This window comes from Aspergillus ibericus (genome assembly GCF_003184845.1).
Source record: "Aspergillus ibericus CBS 121593 unplaced genomic scaffold BO80scaffold_4, whole genome shotgun sequence".
In the NCBI taxonomy this organism is placed as follows: Eukaryota; Fungi; Ascomycota; class Eurotiomycetes; order Eurotiales; family Aspergillaceae; genus Aspergillus; species Aspergillus ibericus.
Genome location: NW_020292102.1, coordinates 360 through 20,118, shown reverse-complemented (window position 1 = coordinate 20,118; position 19,759 = coordinate 360). Strand labels below are relative to the sequence as shown.

General features: G+C 48.1%; 8 protein-coding genes across 8 annotated transcripts; 3 read left to right on the top strand and 5 right to left on the bottom strand.

Moving 5' to 3' along the window:
- Positions 1–444: 444 nt before the first annotated feature.
- BO80DRAFT_490561 (ALDH-like protein) lies at positions 445–3,419 on the bottom strand (the record flags this gene model as incomplete). The annotated part of the gene is made up of 3 exons (XM_025723644.1): positions 445–1,225; positions 1,756–3,323; positions 3,378–3,419. 3 exons carry the CDS (start codon positions 3,417–3,419, stop codon positions 445–447), a joined length of 2,391 nt encoding a protein of 796 aa, XP_025579208.1.
- A 795-nt stretch (positions 3,420–4,214) lies between these two features.
- Positions 4,215–5,777, bottom strand: BO80DRAFT_480781 (FAD-linked oxidoreductase; the record flags this gene model as incomplete). Its single annotated transcript, XM_025723363.1, has 2 exons — positions 4,215–5,406; positions 5,485–5,777. 2 exons carry the CDS (start codon positions 5,775–5,777, stop codon positions 4,215–4,217), a joined length of 1,485 nt encoding a protein of 494 aa, XP_025579207.1.
- Positions 5,778–6,024: 247 nt separating this feature from the next.
- Positions 6,025–7,488, top strand: BO80DRAFT_431470 (uncharacterized protein; the record flags this gene model as incomplete). The annotated part of the gene is made up of 1 exon (XM_025720743.1): positions 6,025–7,488. The coding sequence occupies one exon, from the start codon at positions 6,025–6,027 to the stop codon at positions 7,486–7,488; it is 1,464 nt and encodes a 487-aa protein (XP_025579206.1).
- A 62-nt stretch (positions 7,489–7,550) lies between these two features.
- Positions 7,551–9,862, bottom strand: BO80DRAFT_480778 (uncharacterized protein; the record flags this gene model as incomplete). The annotated part of the gene is made up of 3 exons (XM_025723362.1): positions 7,551–9,472; positions 9,524–9,753; positions 9,816–9,862. 3 exons carry the CDS (start codon positions 9,860–9,862, stop codon positions 7,551–7,553), a joined length of 2,199 nt encoding a protein of 732 aa, XP_025579205.1.
- Positions 9,863–10,209: 347 nt separating this feature from the next.
- On the top strand, positions 10,210–11,039 carry BO80DRAFT_441126 (NAD(P)-binding protein; the record flags this gene model as incomplete). The annotated part of the gene is made up of 2 exons (XM_025721172.1): positions 10,210–10,419; positions 10,485–11,039. 2 exons carry the CDS (start codon positions 10,210–10,212, stop codon positions 11,037–11,039), a joined length of 765 nt encoding a protein of 254 aa, XP_025579204.1.
- Positions 11,040–13,892: 2,853 nt separating this feature from the next.
- BO80DRAFT_451852 (uncharacterized protein) lies at positions 13,893–16,383 on the bottom strand (the record flags this gene model as incomplete). The annotated part of the gene is made up of 8 exons (XM_025721902.1): positions 13,893–14,327; positions 14,490–14,594; positions 14,627–14,697; positions 14,781–14,992; positions 15,066–15,586; positions 15,657–15,896; positions 15,998–16,214; positions 16,265–16,383. The coding sequence occupies 8 exons, from the start codon at positions 16,381–16,383 to the stop codon at positions 13,893–13,895; spliced, it is 1,920 nt and encodes a 639-aa protein (XP_025579203.1).
- Positions 16,384–16,869: 486 nt separating this feature from the next.
- BO80DRAFT_373144 (Zn(II)2Cys6 transcription factor domain-containing protein) lies at positions 16,870–18,316 on the top strand. The gene is made up of 2 exons (XM_025716550.1): positions 16,870–17,061; positions 17,160–18,316. The coding sequence occupies exons 1-2, from the start codon at positions 16,990–16,992 to the stop codon at positions 18,237–18,239; spliced, it is 1,152 nt and encodes a 383-aa protein (XP_025579202.1). The 5' UTR covers positions 16,870–16,989; the 3' UTR covers positions 18,240–18,316.
- A 213-nt stretch (positions 18,317–18,529) lies between these two features.
- On the bottom strand, positions 18,530–19,390 carry BO80DRAFT_346517 (RTA1 domain-containing protein; the record flags this gene model as incomplete). The annotated part of the gene is made up of 2 exons (XM_025715371.1): positions 18,530–19,193; positions 19,236–19,390. 2 exons carry the CDS (start codon positions 19,388–19,390, stop codon positions 18,530–18,532), a joined length of 819 nt encoding a protein of 272 aa, XP_025579201.1.
- Between the last annotated feature and the right edge of the window lie 369 nt (positions 19,391–19,759).

Below are 19,759 nucleotides of genomic sequence, written 5' to 3'. Positions count from 1 at the left end.
TGGGAAGGCAAAGAGAACAGCGTCAGCGTTTTTGACTGCTTGAATGTTTTGATTGAGGAACAGGGTCACAGGCGGCGCGGAGAGCCAAGAGTCTTTCCGAAGCTGATTGTACGATTTTTCATCATTAACAGCAACGTTTATGTTGGACACCAAGCTGGCGGGCCGTGAGACCAAGGGAAGAAGGGATCCTAAAATCGCCTGGCCAATGTGACCTAATATCCGGCTTAGCTCGATGCTTTGCGGAGTTTCGAAAAACCGACTTACCGCATCCTAAGAAAGCGAGGCAAAGAGGCTTACGAGCAACTTCCATAGTGAATCTGATATATAGATCATAGAAGAGTAATATGGAGGTAACCAGTCATCCACGCATTTTAGAGCTCAATTCATGGCTAACCAGCTAAATACTTATCCGGTACATATTCTCGGATGGCTTCCCGAACAGTATCATCGAGAAGACGACATACGCTTGGACTTCTCCGCAGCCGCCAAGATAGCACTAGTGAACGCCGACCGAACACCCAGCTTCTCCAACTCCAACAGAGCCCGGATGGAGCATCCACCAGGGGACGCAATTTTCTCCCTAAGGACTCCCGGATGGTCCCCGGCAGGAACCAACTTCATCATTCCAATGGCACTGTTAACCACGAGGTTCTGCACCTCTGGTCTCCGGACACCCTCGGCAACTGCTGCGTCCAGCAGTCCATCGATGGCGAGCAACAAGAGAGACCCGGCACAGCCGACCAGCACCGCACAGATGTCGAAAGATGATTCAGGAATCCGATGTACCTCCCCTATTTGGTCGAATGTCCACGCAGCAATCTCAAGATTGTCTGGTGTGACGGTGGTGCAAGAAGTGTACAACGTCACAGCTTGCCGGATCCTGGCTGCCATGTTCGGCATCGCCCGAACAACTTGAAATGAGTGTGTCCTTTGTGATGCTGCTTCACCATATGTCAAACGAGATAGCTCTGCAAGTGTGATCCCCGCCATGATGCTCAATACAAGTTTGCCGGCAATGGCTTCTTTGAAGCCCGGCGTAGAAAATACATCGGTTCTTTTGAAAGGCTTCACTGCGAGTATTACAATGTCGGCTTCTTCGACAGCGCGACTATTCTCTTCGCATGTAAGAACAGTCACCTTGGAGGCGTGCTGGGACAGAGCTTCTTCTACTCGGGACTTGGAGGGTGCGGTTCCAACCGTGGCGATAAGACGCTTGACGCTAACGCTGGTTTTCTCGTTAGGAGAAAGGACCGCATCAGCAATTGCGGTGCCGAGTGTTCCTGAAACATTGAGGTCTTATTAGCACTTGCGTAGAAAGAATGAATGGTTCCTAGCTTACCACACCCGATGACCGCGAATGTTAGATTCACGTTGACTGCCATAATCAAGATGAGGTTCTGAAAAGAATATTGATGGACTGTAGCGAACCTGTAGGGCATTGCCACAAGGACATACTAGCTTATTATAAACATGATGTTATTGAAATCGGGCCGAGTAGGGGAGAAAGTGTCCTGATCTCGGTCCGGCGAAGCTGGCCATTGCAGTGCTCCAATCGGAACAATGATATACAAGTTACTTTTGCTCAATAATACCCTCATGTACATGGAGGAACGCGCGAGGGATGACGTCGATAGATTGTTTAGCCCATCTATTCACTAAATACTGTAATTTAGACTGTATCCAATAGCTACCTAATCTGCAACATGGCAAGCCCTGAGGGTTGTGCTCTCGCTCAAAAATGAATCCTTCACACACCGAATGCTTGTGAACCTGAGCAGGACATTCATCGAATTGGCTTTGTCATTGGTACCACTGGACCGGGCTCCTCCGAACGGATGAGCGCCAATAACAGCGCCAGTGCTCTTATCATTAATGCAAAACATACCAACTGAGTCTCGGAGAATCTGGTCCGCAGTCCAGATGGCTTCCCTATCGCGGGCAAATAGCGAACCAGCCAGAGCATATTCAGAGGTCCTGTCGATTAACCTGCAGACATCTTTGAAGCCGGCGGGAGCCATATCGTCATAAGGATGAACCACGAAAAGCGGACCAAAGAGTTCCTTGGTCATTATGTCCGAATCTTTTGTAAGCTTGGTCTCATCTACTTCGAAAATCGCAGGTTGCACGAAAAAGCCCTTGCTTCCGTTCACTTCTCCGCCGTAAAGCAATACATGGCCTTCTTCTTTGGCGCGCTGCACGAATTCCTCAAACCGGCTAAATGATGCCCCAGATATCATTGGACCGAGTGGATGATGCAGCTCTTCTACATCGCTGCCATGCGTCATCTTCGCGGCTTCTCGTAAAAGAGCGTGTTTCAAGTCGCCTTGCTGCCACATAGACTTGGGAACGTAGAGCCGGGACAGGGCACTGCACTTCTGACCCTGGAATTCATAGGCTGACCGTATCGCTGCGGATGCGACCCAATCAGTGTCCTCTGTGCAGGAGTTGTGGATGAGATGGAAATTTTTCCCTCCGCTCTCTCCAACAATTCGAGGGAAATTCTTGTACATTGAAGTATTCATGCCGATCTGTGTGAATAGAGATCTCAGCACGGTCGAAGATCCAGTATAATGCAGCCCGGCGAAATGGGGGCTGGAGAGGGCTGGATTGACCACGGTGGCTGGATCCGCGACGGGTAAGAATTGGATGACCCCCTTGGGCATCCCTGCTTCCTCCATTATTTCGTAGAGAATGTAGTTTGAGAGAACAGCCATAGGCGACGGTTTCCAAATGATGACATTGCCAACCAGAGCCGGAGTGAACGCAATGTGAGCCCCAAGTGCGGTGAAGTTGAAGGGTGAAACAGCCAGAACAAAACCCTCCAGTGCCCGGTAATCGAGCTTACTGGAAGAAGAGTCAAACTGTTTGGGGGGCTGTTGCCGATAAAGCTGAGCACAGAAATGAACGTGGAAATTCAAGGTGTCGATGACTTCGGTGATACAGTCGCCGTCGGCCTGTTCACACGTCTTGCCTTGTCCGATCATGGTCGCCGCCATGAGTTTCCATCTATATTTAGGGGACTCGACAAGTTTGGCTGCCTTTTTATAGATGGCTGCCCGGTGGTGAAATGGCATATTTGCCCACTGATTCCTTGCCGCCAGTGCGCCTGGAACGGCTTTCATCTTGACTGCATCGGCATCGACTTCGTGATATTCCGCCAGTGAAGGGCCATGGTGGTTCCAGGGGTTGGGCTGCTTGCTTTTTTGACCACTATAGATACGCTCCCCATTAATCACGCTGGGGACTTCGGCAGTTCTGCTTTCCATTTCCTCCAGAGCGGCTCTTAAGTGTTTTCTTTCATCTGAGCCGGGTTCATAAGAGAGCTAACAAAGAAGTTAGGAAGATGGTGACTGAGCGTCCTTTGGCGGATGACATACCCCAACGGCATTAGCAGGTTCTGGATACTGAGCTGTAGGCATACTGCTGCGTGAAGAATATTTGGTTGTAGTTTATATGTGTTAAGGTATTCAATGAAACGTTGACTGCTTCATGAGATGTGCTCATAGGCAGCGATGAACTATATTTAAAATAACACTTTTTATCGCTACTACAGCACAGCAGTCTCGGTCCGGATTTCACACCAACTATGTCTTAGTACTCGACTATTCCAGAATATCGGGACAAAAGCCCGGATAACACACACCAAGAGTCCAATCATACTCGGGCCGAGATTTTGACAAGAACGCAATTTCTTGTTCCTGTACGTCTGCGTGTTCTGAGCTCCTGAGACTCAACCCTGTCCGGAAGTAACCCCGCGGCTTGCGAGCCCCCGAGGCTAGTAAAGACTAACAAACAGCGCGATCCCCTTCCCCCCCTTAAGGTAATTCAAAGGTCTAGAGAACAGGAATAGCGAAATAGTTCGATACTACGACAACAAATGATTTCTCACCATTACGCCGAAGATGATTCAAAAGGTAGAAGTCGTCTGCGAAGCTCACGGCCCAGACGCATCCTCTCGGCGACGGCACCCCCGCGTCCCTCTAGGACTGCTTTATTCTCCGTGGCCCGTCGAGCAAGAAACGGAAGACATTCCTTGAGCTCACCGTAGCTCATTGACTTCAGTAGAAGAATATTAGCCAGGAACAGTGAATATCAAAATAAAAAAAAAAGGGGACAACATCATCTACCTTGACAACAAGGGGAAATCCTCCTAAACTGGTAATGGAGCCGGTGATTTTGTTCGTCAGGTCGTCCTTCATGCCTGGTGCAAAACGTTAAATAATTAGGTATGTAGCCATGTTGATGCTATCTACGGGCAAGATAGTTGGCTTACCGTATAGCTGTGCGAAGGCAATGGCTCCTGCCGCTTGTCCTGACAAGACAAGCTTCGTGTCATCATCGGCTCGTCTTGCCAGTCCCTCCTCTTCGAGCACGTTAGTCGCCAAGTCTATGCTATTGGAATTGTGTGTTGCAAAGACGACGCTGATCCTCGAATGACCGTCACGCCGAATTTGCTCAGCGACCGTGGATAGGGTCTTCCTAATCCCGTAGTTGTAGCTGGCGTCTGTTTCTGCCTTTGTTGCCCAAACAGGACCTGGCCCTGCTCTTTGCTCCTTCTCCCACCGGGCGGCTTCGCTTACCATGTAGGCGCCTCTTACCTGCTTAAAGAGAAGTTTGTATCCCTTCTCATCAGCTCGCTTGATTTGCTGATCCAGTAGAACAGGGTATCGGCGGAGATAGGCTTGGAACGATGCGATACACGTAGCCGGCCCATCCAGAGAGTTGTATTTCTGCATTAATTCATCGGTCAGACTGTCTATCACAGGCTGATACCAAGTTTGCTCTGCATCAATTACAATGCGCACGTTGTTCTCCCGTGCCTTGCTAGCAATCGTTTCGAGTGTGCTGCGCAAAGCCATGAGCTGTAGCCGATCCACGTCAATCACACCCCCTAATGCCGCCTCCCAGTCTCCATCTTGTGGTAGCCCTGGGTAAGGGACATTATTATCTAGTCCTCTTTCTCTTTTCCTCTGCAATATAGCATTCGAGCCATGGTAGAGTGCAGTAGGGTCAGGAAGGAGACCAGTCACCTTGATACGGACCCAGCACCGGTTATCACCTCCAGTAGACGAGGCTTGTAGCCAGAACTGACGAGCAAGCTTGCCCTGAGTCTCGATAGATGCAATAATATGCTCTATTTGCTGAGCAATGAGCTGTGGATCCTTTCTTGATCCATTCAGGTCTGCCTCTACATTGTATCCAAGAAGAGTACCGATCTGTTGCTGCCGGAGCGCTTGAATCTTTGGAATACATTCCAAGATCGATTCACCACCGAGAAATTGATTGAAGAATGTCCGCATAATAATGGCATCGATAACAGAGGATAGAATCGGTATGTGTGAAAGGAAGTTGTACATATTCTCGCTGAGGTCTACCCAAGTCGGAGAGGAACAGAAAGCAAAAGCACTGCGTCGACCGTCACCATACCCAATTAGCACATGGAGAAGGATTTTTATCGGTCATGTAGTATTTGCGGATACTCACATCCATCCCGAAATGAGCTTCGACAAGGGAATTTTCGATAGGGAATTGCGGTCGCCTTTCTCCTCAGCTTGACCGTCAGTATCCTGTATCGTGGAAAACAACACAGCGCCAGTGAAAGCGATACCCGCAACACCGTACAACTTCCGTCGATTGTGATGCCAGGAAATATGTTGTGCTCGTTTCACAGAAGCGGTCGTTGCTGAGAAAAGGCGAGCATTGCCTGTCGAATTCAGCCTCAGTAGACGGTACCGTGTTGCCAAAAGGACCTGGCGCTGTGTCTGAATGAAAGACATCATGAGAATGGGTAACGATCAAAATATGCTGGCAAAAATTAAGACTGAAAGTCGGGGATAAGTCAGGATGAGACGCTATATCGATGGATACTCGGGCCGGTGTTTGTGCGGCGTACACCCAGATCTTCGGACCGAGACCTGTCCAGATAAGGACAGAAACATTACAAGAATAGTATACTCACTGAGCCCTCTCATATACTTCGTAAAACAACGAAAGTGTTATCATCAAACCAGACGATCCAGAATTATGGCAATGCACGACACCAGTCCCAATCTAAACAGCACCGGTAGCCAGAAGGACAAGACGCCTGCTGTACCCCCTCAGGATGTATTCAGTTACGAAGCGGCTGAGGTCAGCTTTGTTGGTGTCTCCTGGCAGGGAGCAGCTATCCTGATCACAAAATTCCAAATAGGCCTTGGTGTTCTCAGTCTTCCATCCACTTTTCATGTTTTGGGATTCTTCCCTGGTCTTCTCTGCTTTGTGGTCCTTGCGCTGATGACTGGGATTTCTGGCTATGTGTGTGGGAATGCCAGACTATACTATCCGCAACTGCATAACATCGGCGATGCAGCAGAGCTTCTCTTCGGTCGAGGTGCTCGAGAACTCATTGGTGTTATATACTATGTATACCTGGCTTTGGTCTCTGGAGCTGCTATGCTCACCACCTCTGTTGCGCTCAACACTCTGTCCGACCATGGATTCTGCACCACGGGCTTCGTCGGCTTCATATGCGCGGTAGCCTTCCTGATGGGAACGGGATTCAGGTCATTGGAAAAGGTCTCTTGGCTAGGCTGGGTAGGAGTGACAGGGATCATCCTATCTGTCTGGACGGTTGCCATCGCTTGCCTCGTCCAGGACAGACCAACCGCAGCGCCATCCGCCGGTCCCGTTGACCTCGATATCCGAGCTCTCCCCAATACAACTTTCCCACAAGCCATGTCAGCCATCTCAAATCAACTCTTCGCTGTGGGCGCGTCGGGGACCTTTTTCTCCATATCGGCAGAAATGAAGCAGCCCGAACTGTTCACTCGTTCTCTCATCTGTGGACAATCTTTCATCATTATCACCGACATCATTATTGCCTCTATTGTGTACGGCAAAGTTGGACAGTACCTGGCAAGCCCAGCACTTGGATCAGCAGGACTTCTTATTAAGAAAATATCCTACGGCATTGCATTACCTGGCCTCATCGTTACTGCCGTCCTGTACAGCCACATTGCTGGTAAATATTGCTTTGTCAGAATTCTCCGGGGTACCCCTGATCTGCAGTCAAACACTGTTAAACACTGGACCGTGTGGATTGGATCTATGCTTCTAACCGCCACTCTGGGGTTCATCATGGTAGGAGTTGTGCCCTTTTTTGACGACTTCCTGAGCCTGGTCGGAGCGCTTCTGAATCCTGTTCTGACGAATATTATTCCCGGCCTTATGATCTTGTTTTATGTAGCTGAAAGACCTACTAAATACAACTCAGGCATACCGCGCGATACTGTAGCAGCGGCTATGGATGCGAGACATTGGCTACTCCGCGCATTGGATGGTTTTCGACGTGGTTGGAAGACTAGCGTGGTGATCGCTATGGCTGCCTTCATCATTCTTACCGGAGCTATTATAATTGTTGCAGGTACTTATGCGACAGTGGTTAATATTCAGGTATCCTATGCTGCCGGCGACGTCTCCACCGTTTTTACGTGTGCGGATGATAGCTGATGAGCGGGAATGAATTGCAACCTAGCCAAAACTGTCAAAGTATCTCTGAAACTTATGTTAGATCAGTAGTTAAGAGACACATTGCTTGTTGTAGCAGGAATATCCCAGAACAAATCTCCCTCTAAAAGGTTCACCAGACTCTGCCTAGGTATATTTTGCTCTGCGTCCCCAAACAAACCGTTGATTCCATCATCGTTGTATCCTGCGTTCGCGTCACCTGCACCAATATTATCTGCCAGGCCTTGGGTCGGTTGATTGGTGGTGTACTCGATATCTAGATCATTTTGACTTGCGTGCATGTGCTGTGCGTTCAACTCCTCAACATAGACCGAGGGATGCCCATTCTCAGGTGCAGGAACGCCCAGAAGATTGACCACAGAGTCTAGGTACGCAGAATGCAGAACCATGCTATCGTTGTGTGACCTTACAGAGCCTGCCATGTACTGTGCTATGCGACAAATAAAGCTGGCTGCTTTCCTCTGGAAACTGGGCCCAAGCATACCGCTGTCTGGCAGGCACAGAAGTAGACAAAGGAAAAGAGCTGCGCTCGGTGCAAGTAGAAGAATCGCATCCGGAGCTCGTCTCAGATCGTCCTGGGGAATGCATAGCAGTGCACGGAGAGTGCCAAATGCGCCCTCAATACCACTCCTTAATCCTGTTAGATTGTAGCAACGATCTCGCCGCAGCGCTGACAGATCAATATCCAGGTGAGGCACTTCATGGCAAGGAACAGGGCGACTAGAAGGCGATAGAGAAACCACGAGAGATTGGCGGAGCATAGCGGAAGCCACGTTGAGTCTCACACTCTGCTCCAACAGCTGCATAGTTGTTTGGAGATGGTGACGTTCTGGAAACAACATGGCATGGTCGACAGACGGAATATCTCCTGATCCTCCTACCCTATCCCAATTCACAAGATGATTCCACTTCGATCGCCACGTACTGATCTCCTCTTCCACCAGATCTTCAAGGCAGGGCAGCATTAACGAGGATGTGTTCTCGACTAATCCCCGGAGCTTGCTCTGGATCCGCCGTAGATCCGCACTACAGCGCGATATTGTGTCTATGAGCAACGTGTCAACGTCGGCGTTATCGCTCAGGAAGAAAGCTTCGTCCCCTTGATGGAAAGACGAGCGACGCATGAAGAACAAACTCTGCTGTTTGTCCTGCCGGTAAAGAGCTAACCATATTCGTCTCCGCCTCGCCATCTCTCTACTACCTGCATCATTACCTCGTAAGTCCATATCCTGGAGGACGCGAAACGCGTACCCGCTGTGTAGGTATGAGACGTCATCATCCCCGTCCTTCCAGCAGGCCAGCAAATAGAGAGCTTGCATTGTCTCTATGGACCTATTTCCCTCGGCAAGCGTCTTAATGACAAGATTTCTCGCTAGGCTGCATAGACGAGTCTGCAAGAAAGGGTCTGTATCGGAGACGATACGACCTTCAACGAAGCCGGCAAACTTGGATGAGCAGAAGAGCACCGTCGCGAATAGTAGCGGACTGTGCCGTCGGACATCGTCATGGGTGTCATGTCTTGGATCCAGGATATACTCCCATTTTGCATTCATGTGGACCAGAAAATACTCATAGAACCCTTTTGAAGCTTGAAGGGTGAGTATACCCCCGTCAATCGGGTCGCTAATGGCGTGGCCTAGAGTCATGGATACTACGTAACTGGGCATTTTGATCGAGCTTGTAGGCGACTGGTTCGCATTATTAGTTGTGGGTATGGTGTCATTTATTGAATTGAGAGGGCGTAGCAGCGATGAGAGAGTCAATGAATGCGGTGTCCGGGGCGATTCACTGCGCTGGTGCTGCACTGGGCTCCCCTCAGCGGTAATGAAACTAAATGGAGCACCCCTATAATTTCTTAATGACGATAAAGTGGCAATGAGTCTTGAGCGGATCGCATCAGTGATTATGGGTCCTGGTTTCTCGGGTAGGCCGTGATCATTGTCGGCCGGCGGAACCTGGGTGAGCGCTTTCGCTGGGCCCAGGCCCGACTGGTTGATTGTGACGGTAGCAGAGTGACTCGTTTCCAATACTCGAGTTCCATCATTTTGGTCGTCTTCGTCTCGATCATTCGTCGTTTCCTCAACGTCAGGTGGCAATGGCGGTTGAGGGTAGGGCTGCGGCCTTGCCCTGGTTCTTTTTGCCTGAGTAAAAACACAGCCTGTATTGTTTGCTAAACATCGGTTACACTGATCCAGTCGCTGGGTGACAAGGCACCGGACCTTTGCCTTTCGGCACTGGAGACAGGCACTGCTACTGTTAGTCCGCGATACAGCCTAATTGTGGGGTGAGGGGCCCAGGAGATTCCTTACACGGATGCTCGGTGCAAATCGGTCGGCGTAGCAGTAGACGGTGCCATCGTGGAGCTGTTTCCTCTTTGCAAACGGTCCGAGAAACGCACAAAGACAGAGGATCTGGAGGAATTCATCGATTTGAGGAGTGCAAGAAGTGGATGACCATGCACAGCAATCCCTTGCTCGGGAAGCCATCCGATCTTGCATGCTCGGTCCGAGCGTTGCGGAGATTATGTGGAACAACAGGACCTATCACGATCGACAATAACTGCGATAGAGATAAACTGCATACTGTGACAAATGCTTTATGAGTGCGAATAATCCTCACTCGCTACTGTATAGCATTCCAGTTTACTGCCTTGCCTTGCTCCTACGTTCTGCTTCCCACTTCACCTATTTTGCATACAACAAAATGCCTGGTCGACTTGAAGGACAGATTGCACTGATTTCTGGCTCCAGCCAGGGTTTCGGGCGCGGAATCCTCGAAACCTTCGTACGCGAGGGGGCTTTTGTTCTCGGACTGGATTTGAAGGCGGTCGACGGTCCTGTCAATGGCTTCCCCGAAGATCGTGCCTATCAAATCTCCGCAAATGTAGCAGAAGAAGAAAGTTGGAAGCGAGCGGTACGCTTTGAGATGATCCCCTAATATCATCCTTGCTCCGGTACCAGACACTCATCCCAATGTAGCTCGCGACCAGTGTCGCCAAGTATGGCAAGGCACCTTCCATCGTCGTTCACAATGCCGGGTGGTCTTACCCAAACAAGTCCGGCATCGAAGTCACTGACGAGGAATTTGAGCGCCTGTTCAACGTCAACGTCCGCAGCATCTATATTGCGTCGAAGATACTCATTCCCGAGATGAGGAAAAACGGCCCGGGATCAACGGTGGTCATTTCCAGCGAGAACGCCATCCGGCCAGGCGCCACGCAGACTTGGTATAACGCGACCAAGGCCGGTGTCTCCTCTGCTACAAAGTCTATGGCCCTCGAGTTTGCCAGGGATCAGCTTCGATTCAACACTATCTGCCCCACCTCGGGAAACACCCCTTTGCTGAATAAATTCGCCGGGATCCCTGACGGTCCTGTTCCTGCAGAGATCATCAAGGCCAAGTGTGAGGCTATCCCAATTGGACGCCTGGTGGAACCGTCAGATGTGGCCAATGTTGCTCTGTTCCTTGCTGAATCTGCGAGCTCCATTATTAGCGGGGTTGAGATCTTGGTTGATGGGGCGCGCTGCGTGTGAGCTATTCATTGTGAACAGCATGTCCTAGTGCGGCTAGCAAACAAACCTCCTTTACTTCACGGCTATCTAGACTATAGCCTTGTCAGTCAGTGATCACTCCAGTATTGAGGCTGTTGACGTATTCTCTATTATCTCTTTGTCTGGACATCATTTTAGATAGTACATTCGGGTGTAAAAACATTCATTTGTAACATGATCTTTGGATTTATCAGTGTGATTGTAAAATCTCTGCAATATACTATATGCCGTATAACGAAAAGTATGAATAATGTTAATAGACACACTAATAATCAATCCTGATGCTTGATCTTTGTCAGAGGACGGTTGGTAGATTTACCTGCTTTATATTAGATATAGCTTATATATATTATTTCTACACCATATAGAACAACGCACGGTTTGTTATATTAGTTATTATCTTCTTCCCTTATTAATTCCAGCTTTGTAGGCCCAACTATATGATGATTATCTATTACTGAATTAGAAATATAACATGTCTCATTGTATTACTATTCTGGAGTAGCTGCCCCGACCATCCTTACTAGGGAGCTATATTATCTACGGCTGCGGAGCGGAAATGCTTGGTATCGCCGCGTAAGGCTGACAACCTTTATCATGAATTTCCGTCCAGGATACCCAGTACGCGAGTTTGGAAGACGCACAAATGCTTCCGACAGTCTTCGAAAGCCTGGGATAGAGTTAAGGTCCGACGGAGATAGGAGTCTTGCGGAGGATAACTTTGGGACTTCCAACAGGAGTATATCGCCCCAGGACAGATATCCGAATGAACTTACACAGTGCAGTTATGTCGATCGTCTCGGAGGACCCGGATATGGCGTATGTAAAGACGGGTTTACTGGCTAAATCTGGGACAGCTTCTCCTCCCATGGTAGAAGCCTGGTGGTGGCGGGCGGAGGTATGGGAGACACCTCCCTCATGCTGTGAACATGTTGAGTAAGCGACTGGCTATGATTGTAACAAAAGAGCATAATCAGGATATAATATAACACCTTCTTTTGCCTTCTGGCTGGCTGTTAACAGAGGCTGTGTTAGTGCAATCGCACAGAGGACGACACCAGCTGTAAACAGGCAGATCCCAATGTACATCACAGCGTGTGTCTTGCGGCATGATTATAAAAGTTCAGCATGCTGATGCAATTTAGAGGTTCTTAATGCGGAATCCAGCAGTTGCTCTCGGGAGGAGTTGTGCGGGGTCGCGCCATTGTTTGAATGGAATCCGCGTTCGTTGCAACCAAATGCAGCGCTGCGGTGGGGAATAATTTAGAGATTATCATAGGTCAATTGGATAGCCAATACCTGTATTTCAGGTATTCGTGATTCGCTCTTAGGGTCATCTTTGTATGTTTCCAGCCGGAGTTTATCAGGTAGCTCGTTTTTCCAGGAGGAGAGTTGAGTATGAATAGCAGTGAGACTCTCCAGCCGATTAGCTTGGAGTCTTAGGCTCAAGAGCGGACCCACGATGTGGTAAAGATTGAACCTCTACTGATAGTATTCTAATAATGGTCCTTGTCGGGTTTCTTCATGGCCATATATTTTGATATCGCTAATAGACGCAACCTCGCAGTTGGAATCATCCACTGTGCATGGCCGTCCAAAGGCCACAGCCGCGTATCTGCTGTCACTACTCCAATTAGTCACGGCACTTTTGACAATGATTTTGGGGATACGTGCTTGTCTGCAACTTCCAATGCCCACCATGAGCGCCGCCGAGTCTCGCGCGGTTTTGAGTCCACCCGTCAGAGTCATTAGACCGGCATTGGGACGGCCATTGAAAAGATGAAAGCTCCCCAATAACACGCATATTTGTACTGTCTCCAGACTTGGCAAATCAATAATGGCCAAGATATATTGTTTGATTTGCATCAGCAGATCCTGCGAAAGCTGTTTTATACTATCTGCATCGGCACCCAGAGCGTCCAGCGAACCGGAGTAGGCGCCGAGGCCAAGTACCAACCGTACAAGCCACAAGAAATTACTGTTCTCCCCTTCCGGAATTATAGTAGAGGCCATCAAGCTTTCGTACCGTTGTCGAAAGGTTTCCTCGTGGAACATCTGTTAGAAGACCATCAACATCACGACAATAGCCCAGAAGATAATGTTTGCTACGATACCATCATAAACCAATCAACAGAGTCAAAGAAAAGAGCCATAAATGTGTCAAGTACCGTCTTCGGCGGTAAAGGCAATCCTACTAAATCCCGCTATGAAATCGAGCGTGTGGCGAGAGAAACAGCGGGATTCATGACCTTGATATTGGCAGTAGAAGGCGCAGGGCTAGTTCTCCTACATCCGATAAGTTATCCTACTTTACTCTTGAGGCTCATCAAGTGTTCGGATTGTTTAAGCAATTAAAGGATGTACGACCCTCCTAGTACATAATGTTGTATCTCCTCTTCCATATTTAAAACTCCCCGGGAAGAAAGCCCGATGAAGTATGTGTAACAAATAATACGCTGACTCTCTCAATATCTGAAGGCCGTGGCTAGAGATAGCTACAAAGGGCGCTTCTTTCCAAAGATCTGAGCTTATGGGTCTTTGAAAAACACATTCTGCCCAGGCGTACTTCGAGAAGCACGTAAGAGACGAATGCCGCAAATATACCTCAAGGTACTGAAAACATGTACAAAGTATGCTCTAAAAATAAATGGAAAAAGAACATATGGATACGCAAGCTTATAGTCACCTTTCATTTACATCCTTCAACTATCAAAGCCCATTTAAAGGATAGTCATCGGGCCACAAAGTATTCTTCCGACTAGCTAAATATGAAATATAAACAAATATGATCAAGAATATAATGTCAAGTATCTATATATATACCTCATTGCTTATTCACCTTTCTCCGTCCTCGACATTTGCGGCTCGCTTCTTTCCGCGCGGAGGGTTATAGCTGTGTATATCACGCAGGTGACATTCTAGGTCCGCCAAGCCTCGAAAATTTTCTTGGCAGGCAGGGTGACGGCAATGAAACCTCCCTGACAATGCTTGGTAGTCGAGGTGGGACTGAACATGCTTATACCAACAATTGCGATCAAAGAACTGACCCATGCGTTTGCATGGACTCAAATTCTCATCTCCTACGCAGAATGGGCAGAGACCCACTTTAACTGGGGCATTGCGAAGAATTATCGGGTCACAGCGAAGTAAATTTTTGCTTGCACCTAGGTGGTCCTCACAGTGCTGGGCCCATTTCCCGTAATCATTATACCATGAGTCACACTCAAAGCAAAGTTCTGCGAAATTGGAAAGGCCCATGGCGGCAAGTCGCTTCGTCCGACATCGGTAAAAATGCAGCCATCGCCGATGTGGGTAGTATCTAAGAGCGTGAGTATTGTTCAGCAACTGAAAGCAGAAACGCTCTTACTTTTCAACTGATTCAGCGCAGATTCATTTCCCATCTGTAGGTGCAAGGCTGGAAATGTAACAAACAGAAACCTCGTGCGAACAGATGGTCTCGAGGGCACGAATTGCTATACGGCCGGCGGAGCTTCGTAGCTCGACGGGATCCGGAAGAATATCGGCTATGAGATCGCGCTCTGGCATTGCTTTTCGAGTGCAGTGGAAACTGTCCGCTCGCCATCTCCGGATTGTAACTCTACCAGACGAGGCTGCTCCCGCCGTAAGCGGCTTAACTCGTCTACATAAAGCCGCCGTCGTTGATTCTCAAGGCGACGCCGGTGCAGCTGAATAGTCTTAGAATCGTCATCTGCTAGAACCTACCTTTTTTCATTGATTGAATCTCGGTATCAAGCTGAACAACATCCTCACGTTCCTGAAATTCAAGCTCTGCCCTTGCTGGGAGGGCTTGATAGAGATGGGGATTACGGCGGACGCCCATACTACGATGGTTCTCGATATGACCACGTCGGCTTCCGATCCCAAGGAAATTTGCTGTTCCATGAGCCTCGACCACGCGGTGAGTGTAAGAGTTTCTAAAGTATCCCGCTTTATGTGCCCAGAGAACTTCATGCGGGCTGTTTCTGAATAGTTCTTATCTAAGATCACAGCGTTATCCGCTTTATTGAAAAATAATCCTTACCAGCTTCCATAAGTGCTGCTCGACGACAAGCTCGGACAGTAATATTGTCTGGGTACCCAGCCCGATGCCCAAGCGCAGCGAACATTTTTCTAAAATCGTCGGCTCCTCTAGCCCTTCCAGTAGAAGTATCGATGGCTTGCTCATCTTGAGGGCGAAATAGAGGTATGTCTAGTATATCAGGCCTGAAATATATAGTGCCAATAGTTTTATGCTCCGCTTCTTGAAGAGTACTGCTCAGCAAGTCCACTTCATCAAGGATTTCATCGACAGATCTGTAGTCACGAAAGGCCCGATCGGCTGACGCCAAAGGTAAAAAAAAGGTAAGAAGGTTAAGGAAAAGTGGTGTCTTTTCAGTATATTTTTCGTAGAATCTGTGGGTCGGGAGTTCCGATAGCTGCATTTTCCAGGATCCCTTGGTATAGTCTCGGTTATAGTCAAGAACAAGCATGAACTCTCCTTCAATCCACTCAATGTAAAGGCGAAAGTGCTATAGTATAATCAGTATTACTGCAGAAATAAAAGAGGGATTTCCATATCTTATAGCATGCGGTTATTACAGCCGCGCTCATATGCTTCGCGAGATCTGTATCTCCATGTTCATGAGCTGAAGTTCGATGAGCTGTAGATTCATGTACTTCTCCTGTTCTAGCTGATGTGAAACAGTATAGGAGTATTGATACACTGAGTTCTACTCTTGTTCTTTCCGGGTATTTCCCACGGTATTCAAAGGAGTTATGGTACCAAAGGTGTTTCTGCACAATTTTGAGGTCGTTGTGGGAGAACCCATTTTTTGATATCTGGATATCAGGTATTTTAAGCATTTATTGAGGTCCTTTTTCATCCACTATAGCGATTAGTATAGAATATCATATATAAAGAATGGGACTGTCCTACCTACTCCCTTAATTGTTGTACTGATATATTCTGGAACAATGTAGCTCTGATGCCGGGCAAATCCAGCGTCTAAATCTTTCTTTATGTTGTCAAGAGTACTTAAAACCGGGACTTTATTTTTACTAAGACGACCTCTGAGATCCCTACCTAAAAATTGAATAAAACCTTTATAGGTACGAATATCGGGTGGAGAGACAGTGCCTGGATGATTTGTGACAAACCTATATGTAGTCAGTAGCAGCTACCGCAGACGAAGCGGGCGCTTTCCTACAAATCGAATAGACGAAGGGCTCTGTCGTAACCCTTTTCAGTACGATCCAGAACGCTTCTTTGGATTTCTGAATTGTCATGATTATTGAGATTGATCTCTGTGAAGCCCTCGGGTAACATCGCCGTTGAAATGTGATGGCTAAAAGAAAGTTAATAGACAGTCGAAGAATACTTAATGTGCGCCCAAGGACAAAATGCAGTAAAGATGAGATTGGGGAGTGACAGATTATATGCCGAGTTTTCTGACGGCGACAAAGTGTGCGAATGCCGAAATGCGCCTTTTTGACCTTCCTTCGGGTGAAGAATATTCAGGTCCCTGAAGGAGGCCCTGAGGGACCGGTACAAGCGGCCAGACGCCCACGAGGAGGCTTGGGTGAGCGCAGTCATACTAATGCTGTTATATGTTTTTTTCGTGCCAATTTCTATATATCTGTACGATATGTACTCTGCAGCCTGGTTGATTAGTGGAGCGTCCGCAGTTGGAAAGTTTAAATCTTTTTTTTATCGCCACAGAGTCCATGGCCATAGTCACGTGATTCGGAACAGCTTTAATCTTCGATCGTCATAAATAGCCACAAGGTTATATGCCCACTTCAGGTGTGCAGACTTGTCTTCATTGGCTGCTGTTCTATGGAGCCCTTCGATACTGTGTGGGATTGATTGTTCAATCTGAACTACTTCAGTTACAACACAATTTGACGGGCTACACCGGCTCCGTGATCCTCGATGCCCCTGGCCAGGCGCTCTCACCGGAAAGTCAGAACCGGCTGTTCAAACTGCAAGAGGCGTAGAATCAAAGTAAGTCCAAAATCGGGGTGATTATCACTCGCGTCTATAGTCCTATTACCTCATGCAAATAAAAATCACTGCATACCGGCTGCTGATCACATGATTAGTGCGATGAGACCAAGCCATCGTGCATCAAGTGCCTCCAGCACAGGATCTCATGCACTTATCATCCGGTGAAGGTATCAGGTCGGAATCGAACAAGCAATGTTGCTGAAAGCTCGCCGGACTGTTCGCAACCTGGTGACCATGAGGCTGATACTGCCGCTTCGCTTTCTCGATCCAAATGCCTTATCAAGAAACCTCATTGGTCAAACGGCAGCGGTGTCAATACTATTGAGATCATCCACCACTACACATACTCAACATACAAGACACTTGCTGTAAAAGACGAGGTACAACGTCTGTGGCAAGTGATCATTCCCGAGATAGCTTTCCATAATGGTTTCCTGCTCCGGGTGATCTGCGCCATTTCTGCCCTACACATGTGGCGCGAGAAGCTCCGTGAAACACGTTACTTGACTTATGCCCATGAACAGTATGCTGCAGCTGTTGAAGAATCAGCTACAGCTCTGACGCGGATCTCCAAATCCAACTGCTCTGCGCTGTATGCCTTTTCTGCGCTTGCTTTTATTTTCGAGCTAGGCACATCTTACAACCGTCCCAGTGTTCTGTACAATCAGGACGGCACTCTGGCGCACTGGATAGTCCATATTCGCGGTGTCCGGGCAATTATTGCATGCTTTTGGCATGATCTGTCTTCGGGAGCACTGCGGCTCCTCCTCCAGCGGCAAGATCACGTTGACGGACCTCGCGGTCTCGCGGCCAGCCTGAACGCCCTAGCCGACCAAATACGGCGGAGCACAGTAACCATGAACAGTGTCCATACCCTACTACAAGCGGTGAGTAAGTTACTCAGCTGGTCTAAAATGGGTGAATCGGCGTTCTTCGGTTGGCTGTCACATTGTGACAACGAATTTGCGACTTTATTGGGTGGCCGGGATCCATTTGCTCTTGTTATCTTCGCCCATGCATGCGTCCTGCTGAAGTCAAGTCAGCCAGCATATTGGATTGGGACATGGCCGGAGAAGATGATACAGGAAATATATGGTTCGCTGGACTCATCTTGGCGAAGCTGTTTACATTGGCCAATGGATGGATTGGGACTGTGCACGGATGGGCAGGACTGAAACGCGACTCTCTCTCAAATACTTCTCTCTTATGTCAGACCACAGATATATGGAACTGTACTGGGTAGATATATCTGGACCATGTCTCATTGTATGATATCATTTCAAGATTCTTTAAATCATTGTGGGTATACAAATCAGCAACATCCGATTTCTCAGAATCTGCACAGCATTATTGCTCGTAGACTGGAACTTAGACTTTCCAAGAATGTATTAACTGTAGGCTGAAGAAACAAATTCTAATATCTATCTCCTTCGCCATGGCTGTAATTTCCAATCCTTGAGTACTACTATCCTTCCATCTCCAACCCACCATACTTCCCGTCCCCAAGAAGCAGTCCAGGGTGATAAAAATGAAAAACAACCTGTACCACGAACATCAACAATGTGTCGAACAAATACATGAAAACCTCATGACTTATCAAATAGCCATCATTTCCCTGACAAAACTCCACAACGCGATATAGACACCGAACGATGATGAGCCCCGAGACCCCAAATAAAACGTAAAGCAACGCACCATACGGAACGTCTTGCATGCGGACATTCTTCTGTTGTTGCATTCGACGACAAAACACCACCGAGATAGTGAAGAACCCGCCGAAAAAGAACAGCTGTACGAACAGACCAAAAATCGTAAGCTTCTGACCCGCACTAGCCATGCTTTCCATAGCCATCATACCGCCACCACTGGCCTGTGTCAGGAAAGCAATTACATCGCCTATAACGAATATTTTGGTGACCTTTTGCGGCGCGATAGGGGAGAGGGAGGCAGAGCGGGCGAACATGACAATGCGGCCGTAGATCATGTAGATGGTGGCTGCGTAGAGGGATGGAGGAAGGAGAATGCACACGTTCTGGCCTATGTATGGGCCTAGGGCACTCGTATCCTTGGTAGATATCGCGCGGAAGAGGTAGCCGATTGTCATCACTGTATAAGAGGTAAGTTCCTTCCTGTGGAGCTTTATGGAAATTGGGACCAAGACGGGAGTCGACTCACTTATGGCTCCGGCAATGAATGTTGTGAAAAACCAGCATCGCAGTTTGAAGAGCTGGAAACAGTGGAATCCTGTACTGGCCCCGTAGCAGAGAAGCGCGACAATGGCTGCCGCGAGGCTCGGGTTGTAGTTGTAGAAACTGTAATCACCCATGGCGAAGAGCGGGTTCCTAGATGACTAGTGACATGCTAACATGTCCAGTGTCCGGCCATACTGCGTGGGCGATACTTATATTAATGATTTTTGATGGACGCTGGAAATAATCGCCATCAACCCCCATCCGACCAGAATCGTGGTCTTAGATTTCTCTAGCTTTTTTTTCCTACTGTCGGAGATATCATTTCTAATTCAGGATAGATTTCACACGCTAGTACTATCCAGCCAATCATAATGTAGCCGTACTCGTACATTGATGGTGCGAGATGCAGATCACCGGGTCTTGGTAACAACCACGTTTTACCGGCAATTTTGAATATTGCTTCCGCAACTGAACTGAAACTTTCCAACCAGGGTTTAGAGATG

Bases quoted from the DNA above. Each gene is read 5' to 3' on its own strand.
- BO80DRAFT_373144 (XM_025716550.1), top strand. From the start codon at position 16,990: ATGCCCCTGGCCAGGCGCTCTCACCGGAAAGTCAGAACCGGCTGTTCA. The intron at 17,062-17,159 runs GTAAGTCCAAAA...TCACATGATTAG, and splicing joins GCAAGAGGCGTAGAATCAAA to TGCGATGAGACCAAGCCATC.